The sequence below is a fragment of the Thamnophis elegans genome, unplaced genomic scaffold (genome assembly GCF_009769535.1).
Source record: "Thamnophis elegans isolate rThaEle1 unplaced genomic scaffold, rThaEle1.pri scaffold_46_arrow_ctg1, whole genome shotgun sequence".
NCBI classification, from domain to species: domain Eukaryota; kingdom Metazoa; phylum Chordata; class Lepidosauria; order Squamata; family Colubridae; genus Thamnophis; species Thamnophis elegans.
Window position 1 is genome coordinate 394,503 of NW_022473897.1, and position 23,411 is coordinate 417,913.

The 23,411-nt window shown below is 38.4% G+C and overlaps 1 protein-coding gene across 1 annotated transcript; it reads right to left on the bottom strand.

Annotated features, from left to right (window-relative positions):
* Positions 1-21,495: 21,495 nt before the first annotated feature.
* Positions 21,496-22,806, bottom strand: LOC116523567 (uncharacterized protein F54H12.2-like). Its single transcript, XM_032238670.1, has one exon. It carries the CDS (start codon positions 22,804-22,806, stop codon positions 21,496-21,498), a length of 1,311 nt encoding a protein of 436 aa, XP_032094561.1.
* Between the last annotated feature and the right edge of the window lie 605 nt (positions 22,807-23,411).

Consider the following 23,411-nt stretch of genomic DNA (forward strand, 5'->3'; position numbering starts at 1 on the left):
CTTGACCTCCAGAGACAGAAATTCCAGTTGAGGGGTATTAGAGGAGAAATGGGACATTTTATAGGCTTTAAGCCTTTTTTTGCTGATGGAGCCTGAAGCATATTCCTGGCTGGGTTGGATTGCAATACCTGGGGAGAGATGATCTCTCAGGTAACCGTGTTCTAATCCATGAAGGGTTTTAAATCTGACACCAGCACCTTTAATTGCACATGACAGCACACTGGCAACCAAATGAGAATAGAATAGAATAGAATAGAACAAATTTGTCATGTTATAACCTAGCGGACAATGACTAGATCCATAATGGCCTACCTATGGCACGCATGTCACAGGTGACACACAGTGCCCTCTCTGTGGGCCCATGAGCCATTGCCCAGTTCAGCTCCATCATGCATGTTCATGAACCTCCCACTGGACAGCTGGTTTTTGGGTCTTGACCGTGCATGTGTGGGGAGCAGGGTGCATGCGGGAGACACATGCACATGCACAGGGGGTTGGCATCATGCAGGGAAGCCACACACATCTATCTGTGGCACGCATCTATCTGCAGGCAGGGGAGCCTTTACCCCAACTCAGCTCCACCATTCATGTGCACCTCCCACTGGGCAGCTGGTTTTTGGGTCTCTGCCCCACATGTGCCGGGAAGTAGTGCACATGTGGGAGACATGCGTACATGCAAATCCGGTTAGGGGTCACACAGGGAAGTCACACATTGCTGTTTAGGGGCAGTGTATGCATAGGTAGATGGACACATTGCATCATGGGTGCATGCACATACACTTTTGGCATGCAACAACAAAAACATTAGCCATCACTGGATTAGATGCTCTGTTGCATTCTGCTCTAGTTAAAACTTCTGAACTCTCTGTTAGTTAAGCTCCCCGTTGGGAGAGTGAATACGTTCAGCAAAGTGTTGTGAGAGTTGTGTTGGAGAATACACAAACCAGCATGCAGAGACACTGCAGTTTAAATAGGCTTTTACTTTTGTGGAAATAGAGGTCTCAGAGTCCATCAAACAGTCCAAGTCATACACGGATAAGTCAGTCAGTAGTCAATGTCTTTCAGTTAAGGGATAATCCAAATAACATAGTCCAGTATCATATAATAAGTCCAGTAAGCAAGGTTTGCTAACAGTTGCAAAACTTACAATAGCTCACGGCACTCAGATCTGTTCAGCCCATCATCTATTCAAACACAGAGAGAGCTAACAGTCATTCTGGCTCCCTCTTATGGCCGATTGAGGAAAACAGCAACCAATCACATTTTACAGTATGGTTTAAAGAAACAGTTACAACATTGTTACATGATTTATATATTGCCAACCTAACCGTTAGAATTATATTCCTAACACTCTCTTCAACGGCAGCTCCATGTTATGGCATCCATGACCTCCATATGAGAGGTCACAAGGGAAACTGTGAGAAATATTTCTATACCAAATATTTGAAATATAAACATCTATTTTTAACTTTTTCCCCATGAGATTTTTAAAGGGTTTAACCAAGAGATGGTGCTATGAATTTTCCATCAATAGAGAGACATTTTATGTTGTATAACTGAAGGCAGAGAAACTAAAATTCATACATCTAACCTGAAGAAATCCTACTGGCCATGTGATGGAATCCACAGATATATTGAAGAATGTGTCAGATAGAGCTGTTGGATCTATTCTTCCAACTTTGACCCTAATAAAGGACTGGTTTGGGAATGTTGATAATATCAAATCCACCAATGAGTTCTCCATTTTTGTCAAAAGTGATCTTTTCACCAACACTGTTGTTGAATGAGACACTTCTTAGAAAGGGATGAAGCTACAATACATGGTAGAAATAAAAAGAGGGAAGAGAGGGAGGTATTATACTGGATATTGCTAGTTTGATTTTATTTATTTTAGTTGTAGATTAGGACCAAACAAATAGTACAACAATCATTTGGAAACAAGAATAGAAGGAAAAATTAATAAATACAATAAAAGGAATGAAGCTATAATATATGATAGAGATAACAAGAGAGAGGGATTGAGGGAGGGATGGTGGGTGGGAGGGAGGGAGGGAGGAAGGAGTGTGTATACTGGATATTGTTTGCTTTTATCTTAATTATAGATTAGGACCAAACAAATAATACAACAATCGTTTGAAAACAAAGCAGAAGCAAAATATCATATTCCTACAATAAAATCTAAATGTATAAACATAGAATTAAAAAATGAAACAAAAACAAAATCTGCAAAATTACACTTTGTAATGCAAATAATATATACATAAACCTTGATTTTGCTCACAATCACCTCACTAAGAGGTTGTTTGTGTTCAATCAAAATTCAGATATAGAAAAAGGCTACAATGAAATGTTTACCTCAGGTCCAACTAGTAAGGAACAATCATTTCTATTTCTAGAAACAGTTATTTTTAATTTGTTCTATTGCCTGGCAATGGTGTTTCAAGTGGGGAAATATGTACTTGTGTCTTAAAGGTGACCCAAAATTTCAACTTCCTCCCCACCAAGTTATTTTACTATGTTACAGAATATTCCCTATATATAGTTAGAAAGTAGGGCATTATAATAGGCAAGTTGTTCTAGTGCCTTTAGGGTCTATCAATAAAGTGCATAATGTGCAGATGTTTCTGTTCTCTTAACAAATTTTTTTCATTACAATCTTTATAAATTTGATAATTTCATCAAGACTTTTTCAGATGGCAATTGGAGCAAATATTTATAAGATACACTAAAGCACTTGAAATAATCAGATAAATTAATACTTTCCATGAATTTCCTAAATCCATAAATCACATTCTTAAACCATGGTTGTTTTCTACAAACATGACGCATTATTCAAGGAAAAACAAGAGTAAATCTTACCAAATATATTATAATAATGAGAACAGAGAATGTAAAAAGAACACATCCAATATATTTTCTGTTTCCTTCTAGAATAAACAGGAGTTAACAAGGATCCATAAACAATATAGCACAATAGATTTTAGTGGCATAAAAGCAGAGTCTGATTGGATTCGACAGGAAGTTCTCCAGCTGGAAAGAAGTGGGGAATGTGAGCTCTGAAGAGCTTCACATGAACCCTGTCTGACAAACTTACTCCGGTGATCCTTGTTCATATCAGAACTTCCCTGGAGGATGGAGATGAAGGAGGGCAGCATCTCACTAGACCCAGAGGGAGGCAACAGGTCCCTCGTAGGTCAGAGATTTGCCTTACGAAACAGAGTGGGGGCGGCAGCCTGCAATATGGCTGACAAGATGCTGACTTCCCATCTAAGAAAATGAACAGGAGGGTGAGGAAGAGATGAAAGACCGGTAAGAAAATTTATCTAACCCACATCCATAAATCAAACCTGGTAAAGGCAAAGAAATCTTGATGGTTAGATCGGGATTTTCTCTAAAAGAAAGAAAGAAAGAAAGAAAGAAAGAAAGAAAGAAAGAAAGAAAGAAAGAAAGAAAGAAAGAAAGAAAGAAAGAAAGAAAGAAAGAAAAGGAAAATGGAGGGTTGAAACACCAGCCCCTCCCCAAAAAAGCTATTTTGCTTGAAACAACTTCAGATAGAAAAGGAGAAAGCAGAGAAGTGAGAAACCCACTCAAATATAAACTCTAAATTTGATTTGGATTTGAAATAGAAACCAAACATTCTGAAGGATTTACTTCGCTTTGAATCAACTCCAAAAAATCAAGAAAAAACAAACACTTCTTCTCACCGATAACTGATAACCTAACCTTGACTGTATGGGAAGTTTTAATTAACCAACTGCCATAAATCAGCATTTGGAAAAGCAGGAGGCAAAACAGAAACATACCCGAATCTGGCTGTTTGCAAGTTTGTTCCAATTGATACATTTTGAGCAGCTGTGGTTGTCTGGAAGGTGGCGGGGAATGAATAATTACAGAGTCAAGAACTGGGAAATGTGAGGATTTTTTCCCTCTCTTTCATCCTTTTTTTTCTCAGCAAAAGATTAAGATGGCCCCGGTTTTTCTTCTGGTCTCACAGTAGATGAAATTTAAGGTGGACCAGAACCTCAAAATAAGACTTGTATAACTAACTGCAATTTTGGAACTGGACATTAAGAAAGGACAAAAGACCAAGATGGATCCTATTCCCCTTTCCCACGGCAGCTGAAGTAGATAAATTTAAGGTGGATCAGAACTCTGAAATAAGAACTGTATAACTAACTGTAACTTTGGAACTGGACATCATGGAAAGCTGGGGATTTGAAGAACTACGTGAAATTATAAAAAAATACATAAATCATTAAAATCAAGCCTAAATAGAATTCTGAATCCACAGAAGCAGATATCTAAAGAAGAATTCAAAGAAGAAGGGGGGCAAGACAACAAAGGGATAGAAATGGAGGGAAATGAAAAGCAGACAAAGAGCTCCATTAGTCTGGGCAGTGGTATATGGATAACTGTAAAAAGAGGAGGTGTCCCAACAAAAGGGAATAAAAAAGCAGATAAAAGAGGTTGAGGTTATTAGTGGCATAAGGAAAATTGAAGTAGGAGGTTGTGCCCCAACAAAAAGAAATATAAAATATCCTTTTGATGGTGGCCTGGGGAAAATTGAAGAGAGTGGATGTGTCAAAAGAATGAAAAGGAAGAAGACAGGAACAGAGAAGTGGGACAAAAGACTTACTAGGAAAAAAATAGACAACTAGAATATGAGAAAATCTAAAGCTAAGGATTTTATTCCTAAATATGACAATAAAATGGAGTTGCTAATTGGTTGAATATAATAATGGAAAGATAACTAAACAAAGGTTAAATATATGGAATATGGATAAATATGATATTGATATGGGGAGGTTGTAAAACAGAGGTTTGTGATTCACTTTTATACATGATAATTAAACTGAGTTGTGAATTGACTGAATATGACAATAGAACAACTAAGCATGGGTTAAAATATATGAAACATGGACATATATAGAATTTTTAAGATGATGAATAAAGTGAGATGTTTACCTCTGTTATTCTTTATAATAGACTACGGGAATTGTAATGGACATTGAACAGCGAGGATTGCCATTTATAGACAATTAAGGGTAATCTAATCTAAGATATGGAAAATGGAGAGGGAACATGAAATGCACCTACAATGGAAAACTATTGAGATTTAAAGACAGAATCACTAACTGGGGGTACGTAAGGATGTATAATTATATAATAGATAATGATGAGAATAGCTGGGAATTGTAACCAGGAATACATCGCAGCCAAAATTAGGCTGGGGGAGGGGGTATTAAAAGTACAATGACTATATATGTATTGTTTTTTGTTCTATTTTTTTTAAAGGAGGAGAATACATGTTAAAATTAAATATGTATATTGAAAAGGAATTATAAATACTATCAACATAAAATGGAGCTTGCTCAGAAGCTGAAATACACCAAGTAAATGAGATGAAGAGTGGGAAATAGAGGAGAGAGGTAAGGGAAGAAGAGAGGGATAGGAGAGAGGGCAAGGGGGGGAAGAGGAGAAGAGAAATGAGGAGTGGAAAGGGGAGAGAGGAAAAGGAGAGAGGAAGGGGAAGTAGAGAACAGAAGGATGACAGAGGGAAGAAAGGAGGTAGGGAGGGAGGGGAAGGAGAAAGGGAAAAGAAAGTGATGGATAAAGTACAAATATGGTGTATGGAGAGCAGAAGAGCCAATAATTGTTTTTGGGAGTTGATGGTAAGATGAATTGATGTAAACATTTAATAATACAGTATTATGTTGGCTATGTAATAGTATACATGTGATTATATGTTATGAAAATGAAAAAAACAAAAAAAAATTATAACAAAAAAAGCAGTCTGGTTAAATTAAAAAAAATTGACTTTTGAGTGTAGAATAAACCTGGCAATGAGAAATAATGAGCAGAAAAGCAATGCAAGGGAGCCTTAATAGAAGGTCGATGATGAGATTCAAGAAGAATGCCTTGACAAGTTGGCATACAAAAAGGTCTGTATGATTCACTGCAAACATTCCAATCAAATCTTCTAGAACAAAAGGTTACCAAGACTCTGATCCAGAATGTAATGGAGAGGTAGAGGACCATCTCCTTCCCTCTACTTATAGACTCATAAAAAGTACTGTGATTTGACACTACAGATATAATTCATTCCTTTTCATTTCAGCGGACCAACATGCCAGAATTATTATTTTTTTTTTTTTCTCTTTGAACAGAACTTTTTTATTTTTTCTTTGAAAAAAAAAAAACACAAATATGTCATTTGTCAATCATTAAAACATTGAAGTACAATTTTTTGTTGTTGTGTGTACCCCTCCCTCCCTCCACCCCCCCACCCCCCCTCCTCCTCCCCCCCCCCGACTTCCCAGAACCCGTACCCGGTATGGATTTTTAACTAACACAGTCTAAAATCTATTGAGAAAAAAGAAATAAAGAAATTAATGACATTCTAGATTGACCTTAGCTTCTTCTTACTGAACTAACTTTTAACAGTTTAAATCATTTCTGATCTTAAGCATAGGCTAACTGGAATTTCTTAGTCCCGTATTTATTTTGTATATAGTCAATCCATTTTTTCCAGTCTCGTTTATATCTCTCATTTGAATGATCTTTGAGATATGCCGATATTTTAGCCATTTCCGCTAAGTTTGTTACTTTCAATGTCCATTCTTGGATTGTAGGCAAGTCTTCCTTCTTCCAATATTGCGCCACCAACAGTCTTGCTGCAGTTATCAGGTGCAAAGTCAAATTGGTCTCTACCACTGTAAAGTCAGTACATATACCTAGTAAAAATAACTGAGGACTAAACTTTATCCTTCTTTTAAAAACATTTTGCATGACCCACCATATTTTTATCCAAAATGCCTTAACCTTTTGGCAAGTCCACCATATATGATAATATGTAGCATCGAGAGAACCACACCTCCAACATTTAGGCTGTACATTCGGATACATAGAAGCCAACTTTTTAGGATCTAAATGCCATCTATAGAACATCTTGTAAAAATTTTCTCTCAGATTTTGAGCTTGTGTAAATTTCACATTTCTTACCCAGATTCTTTCCCATGTATCCAACATTATTGGTTCCTCAATATTTTGAGCCCATTTTATCATACAATCTTTAACTAATTCTGTTTCTGAATCCATCTGTATTAATACATTATATATCCTCTTTATATGCATTAAGCTTTGATCTCTTATTTGTTTAAACAGATTATCCTCAACTTGAATAAAACCAATTTTTTGATCTATTTTCCACCTAGCCTGTAATTGCCCATACTGGAACCATGTTTGAACTACCTTGTCCTCTTTTAATACCTCTAAAGATTTTAATTGTAATACCCCCCTTTCCGAGGTAAGAAGCTGTCTGTAAGTAATTCTGTCCTGTTTTTGTGCTGTATTCATATTTTCAATTGCGTGTCTAGGAATTGCCCACATGGGTATCTTGTCATTTAATTTATATTGGTATTTCTTCCAGACCCGCAATAAAGCATTTCTTAAAATATGACTTTTAAAGTTCTTATCCAATTTTTTGTTGAATAACAGGTAAGCATGCCAACCAAATAGCAGATCGTGTCCCTCTATGTTCAATATTCTATCATTGGTTAAGTGAATCCAATCACTAATTACAGATAATGCCACTGCATCATAATATAGTTTTAAATTAGGTAGTTTCAATCCTCCTCTCTCACGTGCATCTTGCATTATTTTCATCTTTACCCTCGGCTTCTTTCCTGCCCACACAAATTTGTTAATACCCTTCTGCCATTCTAAAAGGTTCGCATCTTTTTTTAGTATAGGTAACATTTGGAAGAGAAATAAAAATTTTGGTAGAATGTTCATTTTCACTGCCGCTATCCTACCCAGCAAAGATAGGTGCAATTTCTCCCATTTTTTCATCTCTGTCTGTATGCTATGCCAAAGTGGTTCATAATTATGCTTATATAATTTCCCATTTGAAGTTAAAATGTTAACTCCAAGATATTTGACTTTTTTAACTACCTCACATCCTAGCATCACTCCTAATTCTTCCTTTTGTTTAATATTCATATTTATAGCTAATATTTTGGTTTTTCCTAAGTTTATTTTAAAGCCCGACACTTGACCATATTGATTAATCATATTCATTAAAACCATACTGGATTCCTGCGGTTGTTCCAATATTATAACCAAATCATCTGCAAAAGCGCGGACTCTATATTCTTGCTGCCTAATCTTGATCCCTTTTAAACCATCCAAGCCCCGTATTTTATTCAACAATACTTCCAAAGTTATAATAAACAATAATGGGGACAAAGGACAGCCCTGTCTTGTACCTTTTCCAATTTGAAAAGAGTCTGTTAGACTTCCATTGACTATGATTTGTGCTGTTTGCTGTTGGTATATTGCTTTAATTGACTGTAAAAAATTATCTCCTATCTGCATTTTTTGGAGTATCATCAACAGAAATTGCCAGTTAACTCGATCAAAGGCCTTCTCAGCATCCAAAAATATAAACGCAGCAGGGATCTGGTTGTTCTTTCCCAAATATTCTAATGCATTAATAATTAATCTAACATTACTTTTCATCTGTCTCCCTTGTATAAAACCTGTTTGGTCCGTATGTATCAATTGTTGAATGACCAACATTAACCTGTTTGCTAATATTTTAGTAAAAATTTTATAATCTACATTCAGTAATGAAATAGGTCTATAATTTTTGGGTTGAGTAGTATCTTGATCTTCTTTGGGTATCAAAGATATAAACGCTGTCTTCCAAGATGGAGGGACTTTACCTTCCGTTTGAATCATATTAAATAATTCTCTAAGAGGTTCTACCATTTCTAACTGTAAGTTTTTATAGTAAACCGCTGTCAAGCCATCTGTACCTGGTGCTTTCCCTGACTTTAATTGCTTAATTACCTGCAGGATTTCCCCCGAGGTTATTGGTTGATTCAATTTTTGCCTGTGTTCTTCTCTAACTGAAGGTATTTTCTCTTTGTCTAAATATTTGTCTATGTCTAAACCATTAATTTTATCCCCTTTATACAGTTCTGTAAAAAATTCCCAGAAAGCCTTTTGAATCTCTTCCTGTTGAAACACCTCCTTCCCTCTATAAATCAGTTTAGATATATTTCGAGTTTTCCTTTTTTTCCTAATCTGATAAGCTAACCATCTGCCAGGTTTGTTTGCATTACAAAAAGTATTGTGTTTTGCATATAATAGATTAGTGGCCACCTGGTCAGAGATCAACATGTCAAATTGAGATTTTAATATGTTAATAGCTTCCTTAACCTTTGTATCGTCTGGGTTCATTGTTAACTCCAGCTCTTTTCTCTTAATTTCCTCTTCCAGTTCTGTTCGTTTTAACCCTTGCTTATTTCTATGTGTTTTATTTATATTCATCAAAACTCCTCTCATATACGCTTTGCTTGCGTCCCATACAAATTCCATAGATGTACCCTTATTCATATTCAAAACAAAATATTCAGATAATAATTTTTTACAATCATTAATATACTTTTCATATCTAAATAAGTTTTCATTCAATCTCCAAGACCTTCTTGCCTGCACTACCCTTCCCAACTCCATCCAAACTGGGTTATGGTCCGAAAGGATCCTAGCTGCAATCTTTGTTTTCTTGACCCTAGAAAGCAAATCATTAGTGGTTAGAATAAAATCAATCCTTGAGAGGGATTGATGCCTGTCCGAGAAGAAAGTGAAGTCACATTCCTCTGCATTTCTTTCTCGCCAAATATCTCTCAATTCAAAATCATCCATAATGTCAAAGAAAGATTTGGGTAACTTTGCTCGCATCTTGGTATTTAGGCGGGAAATCTTCTTATCTTTCTTAGTGTCTATCACTCCATTCCAGTCACCCAATAGTATACAGGAACTATAGTCCCATTGTACTAATTTAGCATGAAGATTTCTATAGAATCTATCTTGCTGTTGATTGGGAGCATAAATTCCCAAAAGTAATGTCTTTTTCCCTTCTAAGATTAAGTCTAAAGCAATATATCTTCCGAAGGGATCTGCTTCTATTAATTCAGCTTTCATGTCTTTTCTTAAGTATACAACTATACCATTCTTCTTTTCCATAGCAGAAGCTACAAAATGTTGACCAAGTTTTGAGTTGATCAAATATTTTTGATCAGTTGATTTGATATGAGTTTCTTGCAAACAAATTACATCGTTCTTAAACTGTTTGAGATAATGAAATATTTTCTTCCTCTTCTGTGGAGAGTTCAGTCCGTTGACATTCCATGTTAAAATCTTAGTTGTCATCTTTGGTTGGTTGAAGCATTTTTAGAGCTTCCTGCACGGCCTGTTTAACCTTAGGTCTAGCTCCTCCCATTGCTTCCAGATTTGTTGTTGTAGATCCTTGATCGATGGCCGATGATTGTTGATGCTGTTGCTTTTTAGCTTGTTTCTCCATACGTCTAGTAGTCATGCGGCTAGGTCTTGGTTCCATAGCACCTTGCACTTCTAGAGAAGAGAAATGCTCCATCTTGTCTGGTGGTTGTGTAGTTTGCTGTCTATCCTGTCCTTCTTGTGGTCTTTCTCTAGGTCCAGATGGTGCAGGGTGTCCGGCCTTCAATATATTATAATAAAAATCTCGGGCTTTCCATACAGAGTTGAGGCGGTATCTTTGCTTATCAAATGTAAATATGATGCCAAATGGTGCATCCCATCTATACTGTATCTGACGATTTCTGAGTTCTTCGACCAAAAAAGTGTAGTCCCTCCTGGCTCTTAACATTTGAGGTGGTATCTCTTTCAAAACAGCCAGGTCTTGACCGCCAATTTGAAGCTTAGTATTATAAGATGCTTGCAGTACCATATTTCTAAACTCTCTTGTAGTAAAATATATAACGATGTCTCGAGGAAGCTGCTTCTGCTTTGCCAGCCAGGAGTTAACGCGGTAAGCTTTGTCAATTCGCCAGTCTTGATTGGTCCCTGGTCTTCCCATCAGGCGGTCAAAAGCTTCCGATAGGATCTGTTTCAGGTTCTCCTGTTTCTCCTCACGCAGCCCCCTTACTCTTAATGCGAACTCCATTTGTCGGTACTGTATCATAATAATTTCTTTTTCAGCTTTTTCCACTTTTTGTTCCACCACCTCTGTTTTCAATGTCAAGTTAGCATTGGCATCATTAAGAACCTCTAGAGTATCTTCCACTCCAGAAATATGTTCTGTTAATAAAGTTACAAGACTCAGCATGTCGTCTCTAATTTTATCAATCTTAGCATCAAATTTCTCATACAGCTCCTGTTTAAGTCCATTTATTTCACTTTTAATTTCTTCTTTCATTTCTTTCATTTCCTCTTTTCTCTCCTGCTTTACCACCTCTCTATTATCTCTAAACTTATCTTCCATTTTAATTGTCTGTGCATTGAGAGCCTCGCTTAGATTACTCAGGAAAAATTCTTTCGTTAACACATCCCCAGCAGGGGGTGTAGGAAGCGGAGGCTGCAGCTTTGTGCCAGGCACTGAGGATGTGCCCCTGGAAGTAGAGGGTGACGACTTCAAGTTAATATTTGGTTTTGAAGCCATTTCAAAATTTATCTGCCTGTAGTTAATAAAACTCTATTGCCTGAATTGGCAGCTTTAAGTAAAGAGGCTTTTATTTTGAAGTTTAAGGCTTGGCAAAACTTTCAGTGAGTAAACATTGTAACAAGACCATTCAGCAGATTCATCACCATTTAACTTCCAAATAAGCAAGGTTAATGAAGGAGTAAAATTCTTCTATTGTGAAACCAAAACAAATGATAAGCAATCTCTTTTGTTTTGAATTTTTGTGAGAGTTAGCAAAAAGTGTTCGTTATTACCGGAGAAGCCAGCCTGCTCGGCGCCATTTTAGAAGCCTCTGAGTAAATAATTTTTCGGAGGAGAAAAAGAAAAGAAGCTAAAATGTTGATAAGCAATTATTGTCCACAGTAAACGGATCCAGCTCGTGATAAGAATAAATCAAACAAAGCTTAGAGCAGAGTGGGAGAGACCTACTTTGTCCTGCACAAGGCAGTTTGAAGTTCCCAGCACGGATAGCCGTTCTGCCTTGGGCTAGCCCCCCTTTCCTGCAAGCACAAAAGCTGCAAAAATCGAAGAGCATTTGCCAGCAAAACAGTTTCTTCTTTCCTTCTTGCCTGAAGGATAAGAAAACCTGATAAGACGTCAGATGGAAGATCCTCTAAACAGGTACGTAGCCAGGAATTCGGAGGCAGCTGATTTTTTGCTGCCTCCACCAGTAGGCTCCTCCCAGGAAGTCCAACATGCCAGAATTATTGAGTTGATTTACACACAAACAGAGACACAGACAGACAGACACTCACACACCGAGGGGTATTAGGGGTGTCTTACTCCCACAGTATTTATTTCCAGAAAGTAAGTTATCTATTTACCAAGTTTGGTTGAAATTGCTTGAGGTGTTCCAGAGTTATGCTGGAACACACACCCATGTGCGTGCCCACACACACACAAAAACACACAGAGCCATTTTACATATATAGAGTAAGGTTTATGGATGGATGTTGCTACTACACATATGGTGCAGTTCTCTGCTTTAGATCTTACCTGCCATAACACTTGATTTGGAAACTGCTGCCTTCTTTCTTTCACTAATACTCTTTGCCTGGACTTTGATAAATACAGAGATTGCAAAGCATGTGCCACAGCATGGACTGCATTGTAAATATTATAGCTCTGGCCACTCATGCGTGTTTCAAAGACAGATGTGGGAAGGGTCTCAAGTCTCTCCTGCCCAGTACATTTGTTCTCTGTTTCAGGACTGGTGAAGAAACAGTTGAATGCCTGTTCCCAGAAATCCTTCCTAAAATAATCATGCTGGTTGTTGATTGGACTTATGCTCTCAAGAAACTTTGGAAAGTTTTCAACTTCCTTTGTGTGAACTGCAAAGGAGAAAGCACCTTGCAGGAAATGGATGTCCCACGATCTATGAAAGGAAATCGAAGTGTAATCTGTCTGAGCGGTTGTCACCCAGATTTTTGTCTTCTTTGCTATGTCCTCCACTTCTGCCAATTGGAGATAAGTTCTCAGAAGTGACAAAGATTCAGTTTCACCATTTAAAACTATGACGTTGGCTGTGCTGTTCATGAGACTTTGATATATTTGGAGTCCTTCACCTATTTGATCATTAAAATCAACATAATAATCTACCTTAGGCAACTTTTGTATGAAATCAAAGCAGATGCCGTGCTGGGAAAATGTGGGGAGCACCTCATGTACAAATTTCTCTCCCTTGTCATCATTCACAAGAACTCCAATCCAGAGCCAGCTAAAATACAGCAATAACTGGAGGAGGCCCCGGCATTGGTGGGATTCATTTGGAAACATTTGTTGTAAAAAAACTGCTTCAGTCTCTTTATCCATGATTGGAGTAGAGCCATATGTAAGCTAAAAGAGGTAAAAAACAAAGATTGGCGTGAACCTCTGAAAATATGTGCATATAATTAAATTTTTGGATGTCCTCAAGCTTATATACTAAAACATGCTCCAAATATTTGCATTTATTTCCAAATGCTTATGGAGATTCTCAGTCATCCAGGTCATGGTTCTCCCAAAGTTGCTTTTTCAAGAGGCAACTGGACTTTCTAGTTTTTCTTTGAAGATGTTTCACTTCTCATCCAAGAAGCTTCTTCTGCCCTGCCTGGATGGTGGGGATTGGATGGTGGGACTGGATGGTGGGGTATATATTTCTTGCAAACAGAAAAATATAGGACAACAAAAATATCAGGATTAGATTCAGCAGTCCATCTGCATTTATAAGACATAGGCACTCTTTTGAAGGTAGCAAAGTCTACATTTTGGACAGAGAGAGCCACTGGTTTGAAAGGTGGGTCAAAGAGACTGTCTATGTCAAAATTGAACAGCCCTCTATTAAAAGAGAGGGAAGGATCATCTATCTCCAGTCTACAACACAGTCCTTTCAACAGTTCCAAGAAGCCTCCACACTCATTTGTACCACTCAAGTGAGCCTGATGACACAGATAAACCTTTAGATCATCTTAATGACTCACTAAAAGAATGCAAATGACCAGCTGTCTGCAAGTATAAATCTTTCAATTCCCCACCATCCAGCCAGAGCTGAACAAGCTTCTTTGATGAGAATTTGATGCATTTTTAAGAGGTCCCTAAGGGGGCGTGCATGAGGGCACCATTGTGCCTACCGTCCCTCTCCTACCATCCCATTTATATGTACTCTTTTTTGTGTTTATGGCTATGTTTTGCTTATTTATATCCATTTATTTGTGCCATTCTTCAGGCACAAATACTTGTTTCCTTGTACTTGTTGACAAACAAACAATAAATAAATAAATCCAGAATGTTTAGTTGCCTCTTGAAAAAAACACCTTTGAGATATTTATTTCCAAACATATCCAAGAGTAAAATCAATATTTTTGTGGAAGAACTCTCATTGTGTTTGTTGTCCGTAAGGAAATGTAAAACAGACACACAGAGAGAAGAAGTATACTAGAAAAGTGAAAATGACTGCTGAATCTGAATTTGGTGCCTTGAATTGCAGAATATTTACATATGACAAACACATTCTGGTCAAAGTTGTCATTAGTCATTTGTCGATCCAAACAAGTGAAAATGAATGTCCATGAGTCTGAAATCTACTTTATTTCTTTCTACTCCAATCTTTCCAGAGTATGTTGGAGATGCTATTGCGCTACAGAAGGAAGCACCCATGGATGCTCAAGACACTTAGAACAGCCTAGCTATTGTCTTCTTCAAAATTCCAAATTTCTCTGCTTTTCTACAGGAGAGGAATAGAGACTTGCTGGATTAGAAGTGAAGGAAGGTTTTCCAAGGCTTAGAGGACATAGAGACTTTATTACACCTGGAGCAGGATCCCTAAGTATTGGATTTAAGCTGCCTAGTAGTATATGTTACATACCAAATTTTAACGATATAAGCCCCGCCCCTTTGTTATTGTTTATGTTTTTAGCCACGCCCCTTTTTGTGACGTGTTTTGTTATGATTCCACCCCTTTTGTGACGTGTTTTTGTTTACAGTGTAACCCCTCCCCATTTATGACATCACTACCCCACCCTAACCCTCAGCCCCAACCACCCCTCCCACCCCTACCCAAAATGCCGGAACTCCTTTTTAAATGAAGTACTTTAAGGTCATGGTGAGGCAAACCCCAGTGAACCCGAAAGCCTCATCCCCGGTAGCACGGTTTCAAAAGACGCACCCGCCAGTTGTGACACCCGTGGCCTTTCACACGGGGACGTAGTAACGACAAACACAACAGACCCACAATCCCTTTCGGTATGAATAATTATGACGTCATAATTACTTGCCAGAGGAACTTCACATCGGTGCGTTTTACACAGCCGGTTTAAAAGCAGTATACAAGCAAAGAGAGCCCCCGACATGAGGGATTTTTTTACAGAGACGTTAAAATAAAAAATAAACTATATTTGCGAAGAAAAATTAACTTTCTTGTACGTGAGTTAGCTATCTTACAAAGACAGAAGCGAAAGGAATGAGGAAGCAACTTCTGTGGCTCGTACACGCCTGCTTTCACAAGATTAGAAGTAAAATTAATTAACAGGAATGGGAGTCTGTCAACATAACAATAATGGATTCCAAATAATGGCAGCTCTTTACACACAGCAGGGGTTGTATAAACAATATAGAGACGTGTCCGGGCACATCCAGGTTGGGAGATATGTCCAGACATATTCTGGATATTGGTACACATGCGCACAGAGACAGCCAAATCACGTGCCAGGGCCTTGACTAAGGAATTTTGAGGCTTTTCTAACCACTTAAGGCTTAGGCTTCTGAGACCCCAACTTGCAGGCTGACAATGGAAATAATAAGAGTGTTCATAATGAAGAACCAATTGATGATTTATTCGATGTGAAAATGACACCAGAACCAGCAAAGAGACCCCGGCGAATTAGGAAACTTTGTAAAAAAATTTACATTGAGAGTATACATGACTTACCGGTTAAGATATGTTATTGTCGATTCTGTCAGCCACCAAACAATGAAGGTATGCATTATATGTAAACGAAAAACAAAAAAAAAGTTTCATGATTTGAAAAAAATAGAATATATATTGTAAGCTATGTCTTTTTTTTTCAGAACTGGCACCACAACTGAATACAGGGTTGTTGCAAATTGTCAAGAACTGTATTATCAAAATTCTCCAGCATTGTTTAATGGGATGCCTGCAAAATGAAGACCAAACGGACGGATCCGATGAAGCAAGCCTTATTAAAAGCATGTGTCTTCAAATATCTAGACCTCAAATTGTATGGCTAATTATTAATATATCAGACAAAATGAGTAACTTATATTTCACAAGAGACACCTTAAATGAAATCAAGGCGTTTATAGAAAGCATTGAAAAGTCAAAGGAACCACTGTTATTAATGAAAAAGATATGCGATGAGACACCTATATCTTTAAAAAGACTGATATGTCAAACTGTAACAAAACATGATTACAAGTGCATGTTAATGTAAAATTTTGTGTTTCTAATAAAAGCTACACACTGAAGAATTTTTGAAGTCTGTTGTTATTTCCTATTGGTAAAAGGACATTTAGAATTCTCAGGAGGGATTGGGGTTATTGGTTATACAGAAAGCAAATTTTAGGGGCATGGTTTCAGGACCACCAATAGGTTTGTAGGAATACGTTCTACGTCAACACCATTGGAAAGGTGTGATATAGCTGTTTAAAAGCTGATAAGACGTTGGTGATCAATTAACCACAGACATCGTGCAAGGCTGACCATAGAAGAAGACTGCTTCAGAATGGCAGAAGCTAATGTAAGTACTTCTATAACTATTTAAAATATAGATCTTCATATATATATATATATGATATATATGAATCTGTCACCTCCTCCTAATAAACACATAATGATTGATATTATAGCTGTAATATCAATCATTATGTGTTTATTAGGAGGAGGTGACAGATTCGCAATGTGTGAAAGCATGTGAAGGTATTATTTTTTCTTTTCTGGGTAAATCTATAGATTGGGGAGTGGTGAGGGGGGGCAGGGTGGTCGTTTTGTCTATCTGCAGAGCCTCTATTACATTTCAACTATTGTTTCAGAGTGTGAGGAAGATGAGTTATACGCAAATCTCACCATGCCTACAGATTCACAATATAATTTATACATGAATGCAAATCAGTTACAAGGGGAAATAGAAGGTATGTTAATTAATATACAGACATAACTACTGTTTAAATGGTAAAGTTTGTCAGGACTTATGATGAAAGGTTATCAAAAAATGAATGTGTAAGGGGTTGGTGCTGGAGGGGCAAGTTTCAAACTAGCCATTTAATATATTAAGGTTATAGTTTTCTGTAGCAAGAAGTACAACTATATGAATTGATTTTTCTTTTAGATTGGAGTGACATTAATGATGAATTGTTTGCCTTGTTAACTCTACCTGAGGAGTCTCAAGAGATTTCCTATAGTGGGGCCCATGGAGAGGCTACATTACAAGGGTCACAAGAAAGCGAATTAGAAGGTTTGTTATTTATTTTACAAGATAAGTATTGCTTTAAAAAGATGTATGTTGTTATAGAGTGTAATAAAGAGATAAACCTAACAGCAATATGGGTGGTGTGGTTATGTGTAATGCTGTATTTAGTAGTATTTATTGTAATAAATATGTGAAAAAGAGGTACACTCACGGTTCTACGTTCCTTTTTTAGAATGGTGGAATAGACAGTTGCAGACATGGTTTCCAAACATCAGTGCCACCCCTGTACAATCGGGAGGTGGTCCACAAGCAAGAACAACACAGGGGGCAGGACACAACACAAGGCTCACAAGAAATGGATATGCAAGGTAGGATCTGTTATGTAGATACATGCATTAGAAAAAACAGTACTTATATATTTCCAGGCTGTTTTAATATATTCTTTGCACTATAATAAGTAAAAAACCTAACCTAACTGCTAATTACGAATCTACAGATAGTGACAGCGAACAGTTCTCTGCTGATTTTCCAAGGCCACAAAGCGATCGACAGAGTATTGTACCACAGCACCACCCGTCAAGCCATGCACAGGATGTACAAGGGCAGGAAAATGAACCCCAACCATCAACATCTCGTGGAATACAAGGTTAATTTAAATGTAAAAAGTATTAGTAAATAGGGATATTTGAAGTTATTAAACAGTAAAAGATTCTCAAAATGTCTTTTTTATTTATTTATGTAGAGCCTGTTTGTAAAAAGTCAAGAATGGGGGCTGACATCCCTCAGAGGACGGTAACAGACAGTGACAATACCAGTGAAGAGGATGTTATGTCAGGAACCCAATCAGCAGATGAGGGGGAGGCCTTGGAAGACTCAGCCACGCTAAGTGCAACAGAAGCCCCAGAGGTGTTCCTCGAAAGAATGCAAGCATGGCATAGAAACTTTGAGAATTTCACGGCGACAGAATACTATGAGCGTTATAGATTTGTAAATATGGAATATGTTCAATCATTCACGCAAGCTATAGATATTATTCATAATGAGATACAGGGCCTTTTGAACCGTATTTCCAGGGAGATAAGGCCCAATGATTTTATACAATTGCGGATGGATGCTGAGGAATTAGGGAGGCCCTTATTTAGTGTTAGGAGGCATCTGGAGGATTTAAATGCTGATCAGTTCCTTAGTTATGTAGAGAATTTATTACAGAGCAACGTTGAACTCTTGTGGAGGAATTCTTTGGAATTTACAGTCACTATTGTGAAGAACCGGGAGGGTGGAGGTCTTAGGAAATTAGGAACAGTTCTATTCAGTAAGGTATTGGAGAAGAAAAAACACGACACCGATTCTGTCATTTTTATTAGCAGAGAGGGGGCGTGGTCACCTTCGCTAGGGGATTATTTAGGACAGTTGACAAGTGAGATTCCCCCAAACACTTCAATCACGGAGTTTGCAGCAGTTGGGCCAAAGACCTACGGGTATGCTTTGTCAAACGGTGCAACTGTGTTAAAGGTGAAGGGGTTGACATTAAATAGTGCCAACTGTGTAAAAATTAATTTTGAAACTCTGAAAGAGCTGATTGATGATTATTGCCTAACAGGGGGTGAGGAAAAGAAAGAGATTCAGGTACAGCAGCCTGGAATTGTTAGGATTAAGAAACAGTGGGCATTGGAAACACGGGTGCTCAGGAAAACTCTAAAAGTTAACTATAATAAAAGGGTGCTCAATAGAGAGGATTATTGTACGCTGCCTTACGGTTATTAAGTATGATGAAAAACAGTGCACAATTTGTACATCCTTTCTCATGTATTATAAGTGGACCTTCCAATTCTGGAAAATCGTATTTTATAAAACAAATGTTAGAACATGGTGAACATGTATTATCTGAAATGCCTCAAAATATTATATGGTTTTATAACTGTTGGCAACCTCTGTACAAAGAATTGCTTAATAAATTTCCCAATATTAAATTTGTGGAGGGGCTTCCTGACTCTTTTGAAGATGCTGAGTTGTTTCCACCAAATCAAACCAATTTAGCAGTGGTGGATGATCTCATGGCTTCTGCTGGTGAAATAGAGAAGGCCTTCACACAGTACGTTCATCACAAAAATCTTAGCATTATTCTCATACTTCAAAACCTGTTTTTTCAGGGTAAGAAAATGAGAACAATAACTCTAAATGCAAAATATTTGGTGCTATTCCGATGCCCCCGTGACCAGATGCAAGTGGTCACATTGGCCCGTCAAATGTATCCCTCCAACACGAGGTTCTTTTTAGAAGTGTTCCAAGATGCAACTAGCAAACCCCATGGGTATCTTTTAGTTGATCTATCTGCCACTACTCCAGAAAACTTTAGGCTGAGAACTGGGATCTACCCCCCTGATTGGCCGGTAGTTTATACTATCAAAAAGAAGGGTAAAAAGTAACTGCTGTAATTGGAGAGCACCCAATTCATCCAGGATGTCTGAGAGGGTGCGCAGAAATTGGGGGGTTCTAAAAATCTTAGTAAAGGCCGGCCCAAAACAGAGAAAGGCCATCTTATGCAATGCTAATAATGACCTGGTGGGGGCCATTGCTGAAATAGCTCTGAACACTTTAAAAGGTAACCTGCCTCTGAAGCCTTCACAATATCAAAATTTAAAGAGAAAGAAAGACTGTATTAAAAAGCTGAGTGATAAAAAGATCTCGCTGAAAAAGAAGAAACAGGTTATTCTTCAGTCAGGTGGTTTTATAGCTCCGTTATTGGGTGCTGCTATACCATTGCTGACTAGTCTATTAGGCCAGTAAACATGGAATATGCAGAAAAAATGTATTTGGTGCCAAAGCATCAGATGGAGCAGTTACATGGACGGGCACCTACAATAGGCACTACTACCGTTAGCCGATTGGATGATGATATGAGGACCATTCTTCAGAAAACAGATATAAGTGAAGACGACAAGATAAAACTGTACAACAACGTGTTGCAGAGATTTCTAAGGCTGACCAGACAAAATGACTCTGAGAAAGACACTCTGAAATTTATTCAAGCTCCAGAAACATTTAAACAAGATACTGTTGTGCCGGCCCCTGCACCACCACTCTCCACCACGGATCCAACAACGCAGGAGATATTAGAGGGAGTGAGCACGCGTTACAAGAAAAATGCCTCTCTTTTGTTGAACAAAATGAAACAGCATCAAGACATTTTGGGATGGGATGATTATGGAACCATTTTATATAAGGGTACAAAGGTTCCTGGCACTAACATAGTAGACCTGGTCAAAGGGGTTTCTCAACAACGCTCGCGTACTGCAAAATATTACCCTAAGGGCTGGAACGAGTTTCTGTCGGCTATGGCAGAGATGAATGTTCCAACGGGCTTGCTAGGTTCTAATGTTGTTAAAGAGCAGCTTGAAAAGCTGAAAGAGACAGGGCCCTTTAAGCTTGTAAGTTCTACAAAATCACCCTCTGCTATGGCTGATCCTACTGTAGGCTCTGTGTCAGCTCCTAAAAATGTTCTAAATTTTGGTGACTGGCTCCATTTGTGAATAAATAAAACACTGTAAAACATGCAATACGTTTAATGTTTTGTGTTTATTTTATAATGAGCCATACATGTTTGCATACAACGGTATTGGTTACACGTGCTGGTTCTTCCAGACTTCATATTTACTACAAACTGCTTCACCATTTGATCGTTTTTGTCATCTTTTTCAGAGTATAGCTTCAAAATATCTTCATAAGGTAATCCTCTCATGTGCTTAATTAGATAAAACAAACAATGCTGTCCACAGGTTATTGCCAGGGGGTTCTGCAGTTGAAGAGTTTGGTATGTGTATGTCTTAGCTTGCAGTTCTAAAAACCTCACAATGTCAACGGGAAAGTCAGAGCTGTCTGACGATCTTCCGTAGGAGTCAAAAAATTCGCCATAACTGTGAGTTGGAAAGTAGAATGCTAGCCAGGTAAAGTCCTTGGATGCGTGTTCACAATTAACCCGAAAGGCCTCTTTGAGATTTTTCTCTTGGGTAACAAATTGCTGGGGTATACGCCTAGAAAGAGAGCATTTCCAGACAACACCCGTAGTATCTGTATAGTGTCCATTTCTTACATGTAATCATATAGGACGTTGCATGTGTGGCTTATTTCAATAAGATTTTCAAAGATAGCATAGAGTATCATGTTGACGGTGTTGGGGAGGGGCACAGCAAATCTAATTTCCGCCCTCAGGTTGCCATTCTTGATCAGGGAATAGTGCTCTGAGCAACCTTGATCAGGGTTCAAATCAAAACAATATAATGTATAACCATTGTTAAACTCCTCACGGTTAATCAGCACAGAACGGTCTTTCATGGATTTACCGGAAGTCTGTAACAATTGCATATATTCTCTCACAAAAAGGTTATGTTCATAATCGGGTTGAAGGGGTTTTGCAGGAATTTGTTCACCGTCACAATACAGGGCGCAAAAGTTGACGTTATAGTGCTGAAAATTGAAAGGGTTTCTTTCATAATTACCACTAAATGCAGCGTTGTCCACGAAGCCGATCACTAACTGTTTAGGTAGCTGTCCTAGAAATAGGTTTTCCTGATTACACACAAGACTGCCTGCAGGAATGCTGTAAACCTTCATGCCTACACGATCAATAGGGTATTTGGCGTTAGAGGTAAGCAGCGCCTCCGCATGGCCCACCCGTACACCGGGGGATACTTTTACACGTTTTACAAAGAGAGATGCGCCCAGGATCTGTACTTTGTAATTTTCATTACCATCTCTCATCAGGCAGAACTCGTTTTTACTTCTTGAGAGTTTAATGCTCACATCCACACCGTTAATCAATAGCCTGTCTTGAAAAAATAGATCACTATGCAATGGTCCTAGCAGATCCCATTTACGACTTCCGGCTGTATGTCTAGCTCTCGCTCTGAAACCGGAGTTACCAGCAGCTGTCAACAGTGTGTTCTCCATGAGTGTTGCATCGTCCTTGTAAAAACCACCCGCTGAAAATTGGGTGCTCAGGGCATCTCCACCATAGTTCAGAATAAGTTCAATAATTGCTCTGTAGGCGTAGCAATGGTGACTCTGTGTAATCACGCGATCCCCTAATGTGACATCCACCTGATTGAACAATGATGCTATGGGGTAATTGACAAGGCTGACTCTTGCACCATCGTCGATATCCGTGCCATCAGCCTTTACAATTTTGCAGCTCACATACAGCAGAGTATTGTTTAAATCCGTGTAATGCTCGCCGTGTCCGGTTATAAAAAATTCCAAGGGTGCATTCGGTGTCAGCGCTGATAAAGGGGGGATCTCGATGTACGTGCAGTTTTCAATGCTTGTTTGCGTAGGTGCCAGTTGAAAAAGATCTAGCTCTGATTTGACGCATTCCTCTGAAGCCTCATGGATAAACGCCATTTTATATTAGAAGATGTTCTGTTTGTCACTGCGCTTCCTTCCTTGTGAACGTTTCCTCTTTGTATGGCGTGGCTTTTTCGCAACCTTCCTCTTTTTAGGAGGAGGCATAGGTGGTCCAACAGAACGTTTCTTCCTGATTACAGCCATACCAGACCCCTCCTGCCCCGCCCCTACAACACGTGATACAAGCCGTCCTGACACATCTCTGACAATGTTATTAGCAGCCGCTTTCATGTGAGGTTTAATGATTTCTAGGCCTCTCCTCAGTAAAGGCATCGCTTTTCAAAAAAGTCCCCGGAACAGGCCCCCTATACCGGTACCGTACATAACAGGGGCTCCTCGAAAACCCGGTAGGCCATTTCCCGCCTGTGCCCGGTAGTAGTCTACATAGGCTTGAGGGCTCCCGCACTTCTTTATCACGACCATCCTTCACTTTTCTGAGGCCTGAAATGAAGCTTGACAATCACCTTACCGTGATAAAAATGCACGTTTTTGTCCTGGTCGGTTTTGATTTCTATAGTAACGGTATCGATGTGATGTTTGCTGACTGGCACATAATGTGGACGGTCATAGGTCACAGTTATGAAATCATTGTCTTGCCCCTG

Coding starts and splice junctions, on each gene's coding strand:
- LOC116523567 (XM_032238670.1), bottom strand. CDS start 22,806: ATGGCGTTTATCCATGAGGCTTCAGAGGAATGCGTCAAATCAGAGCTA.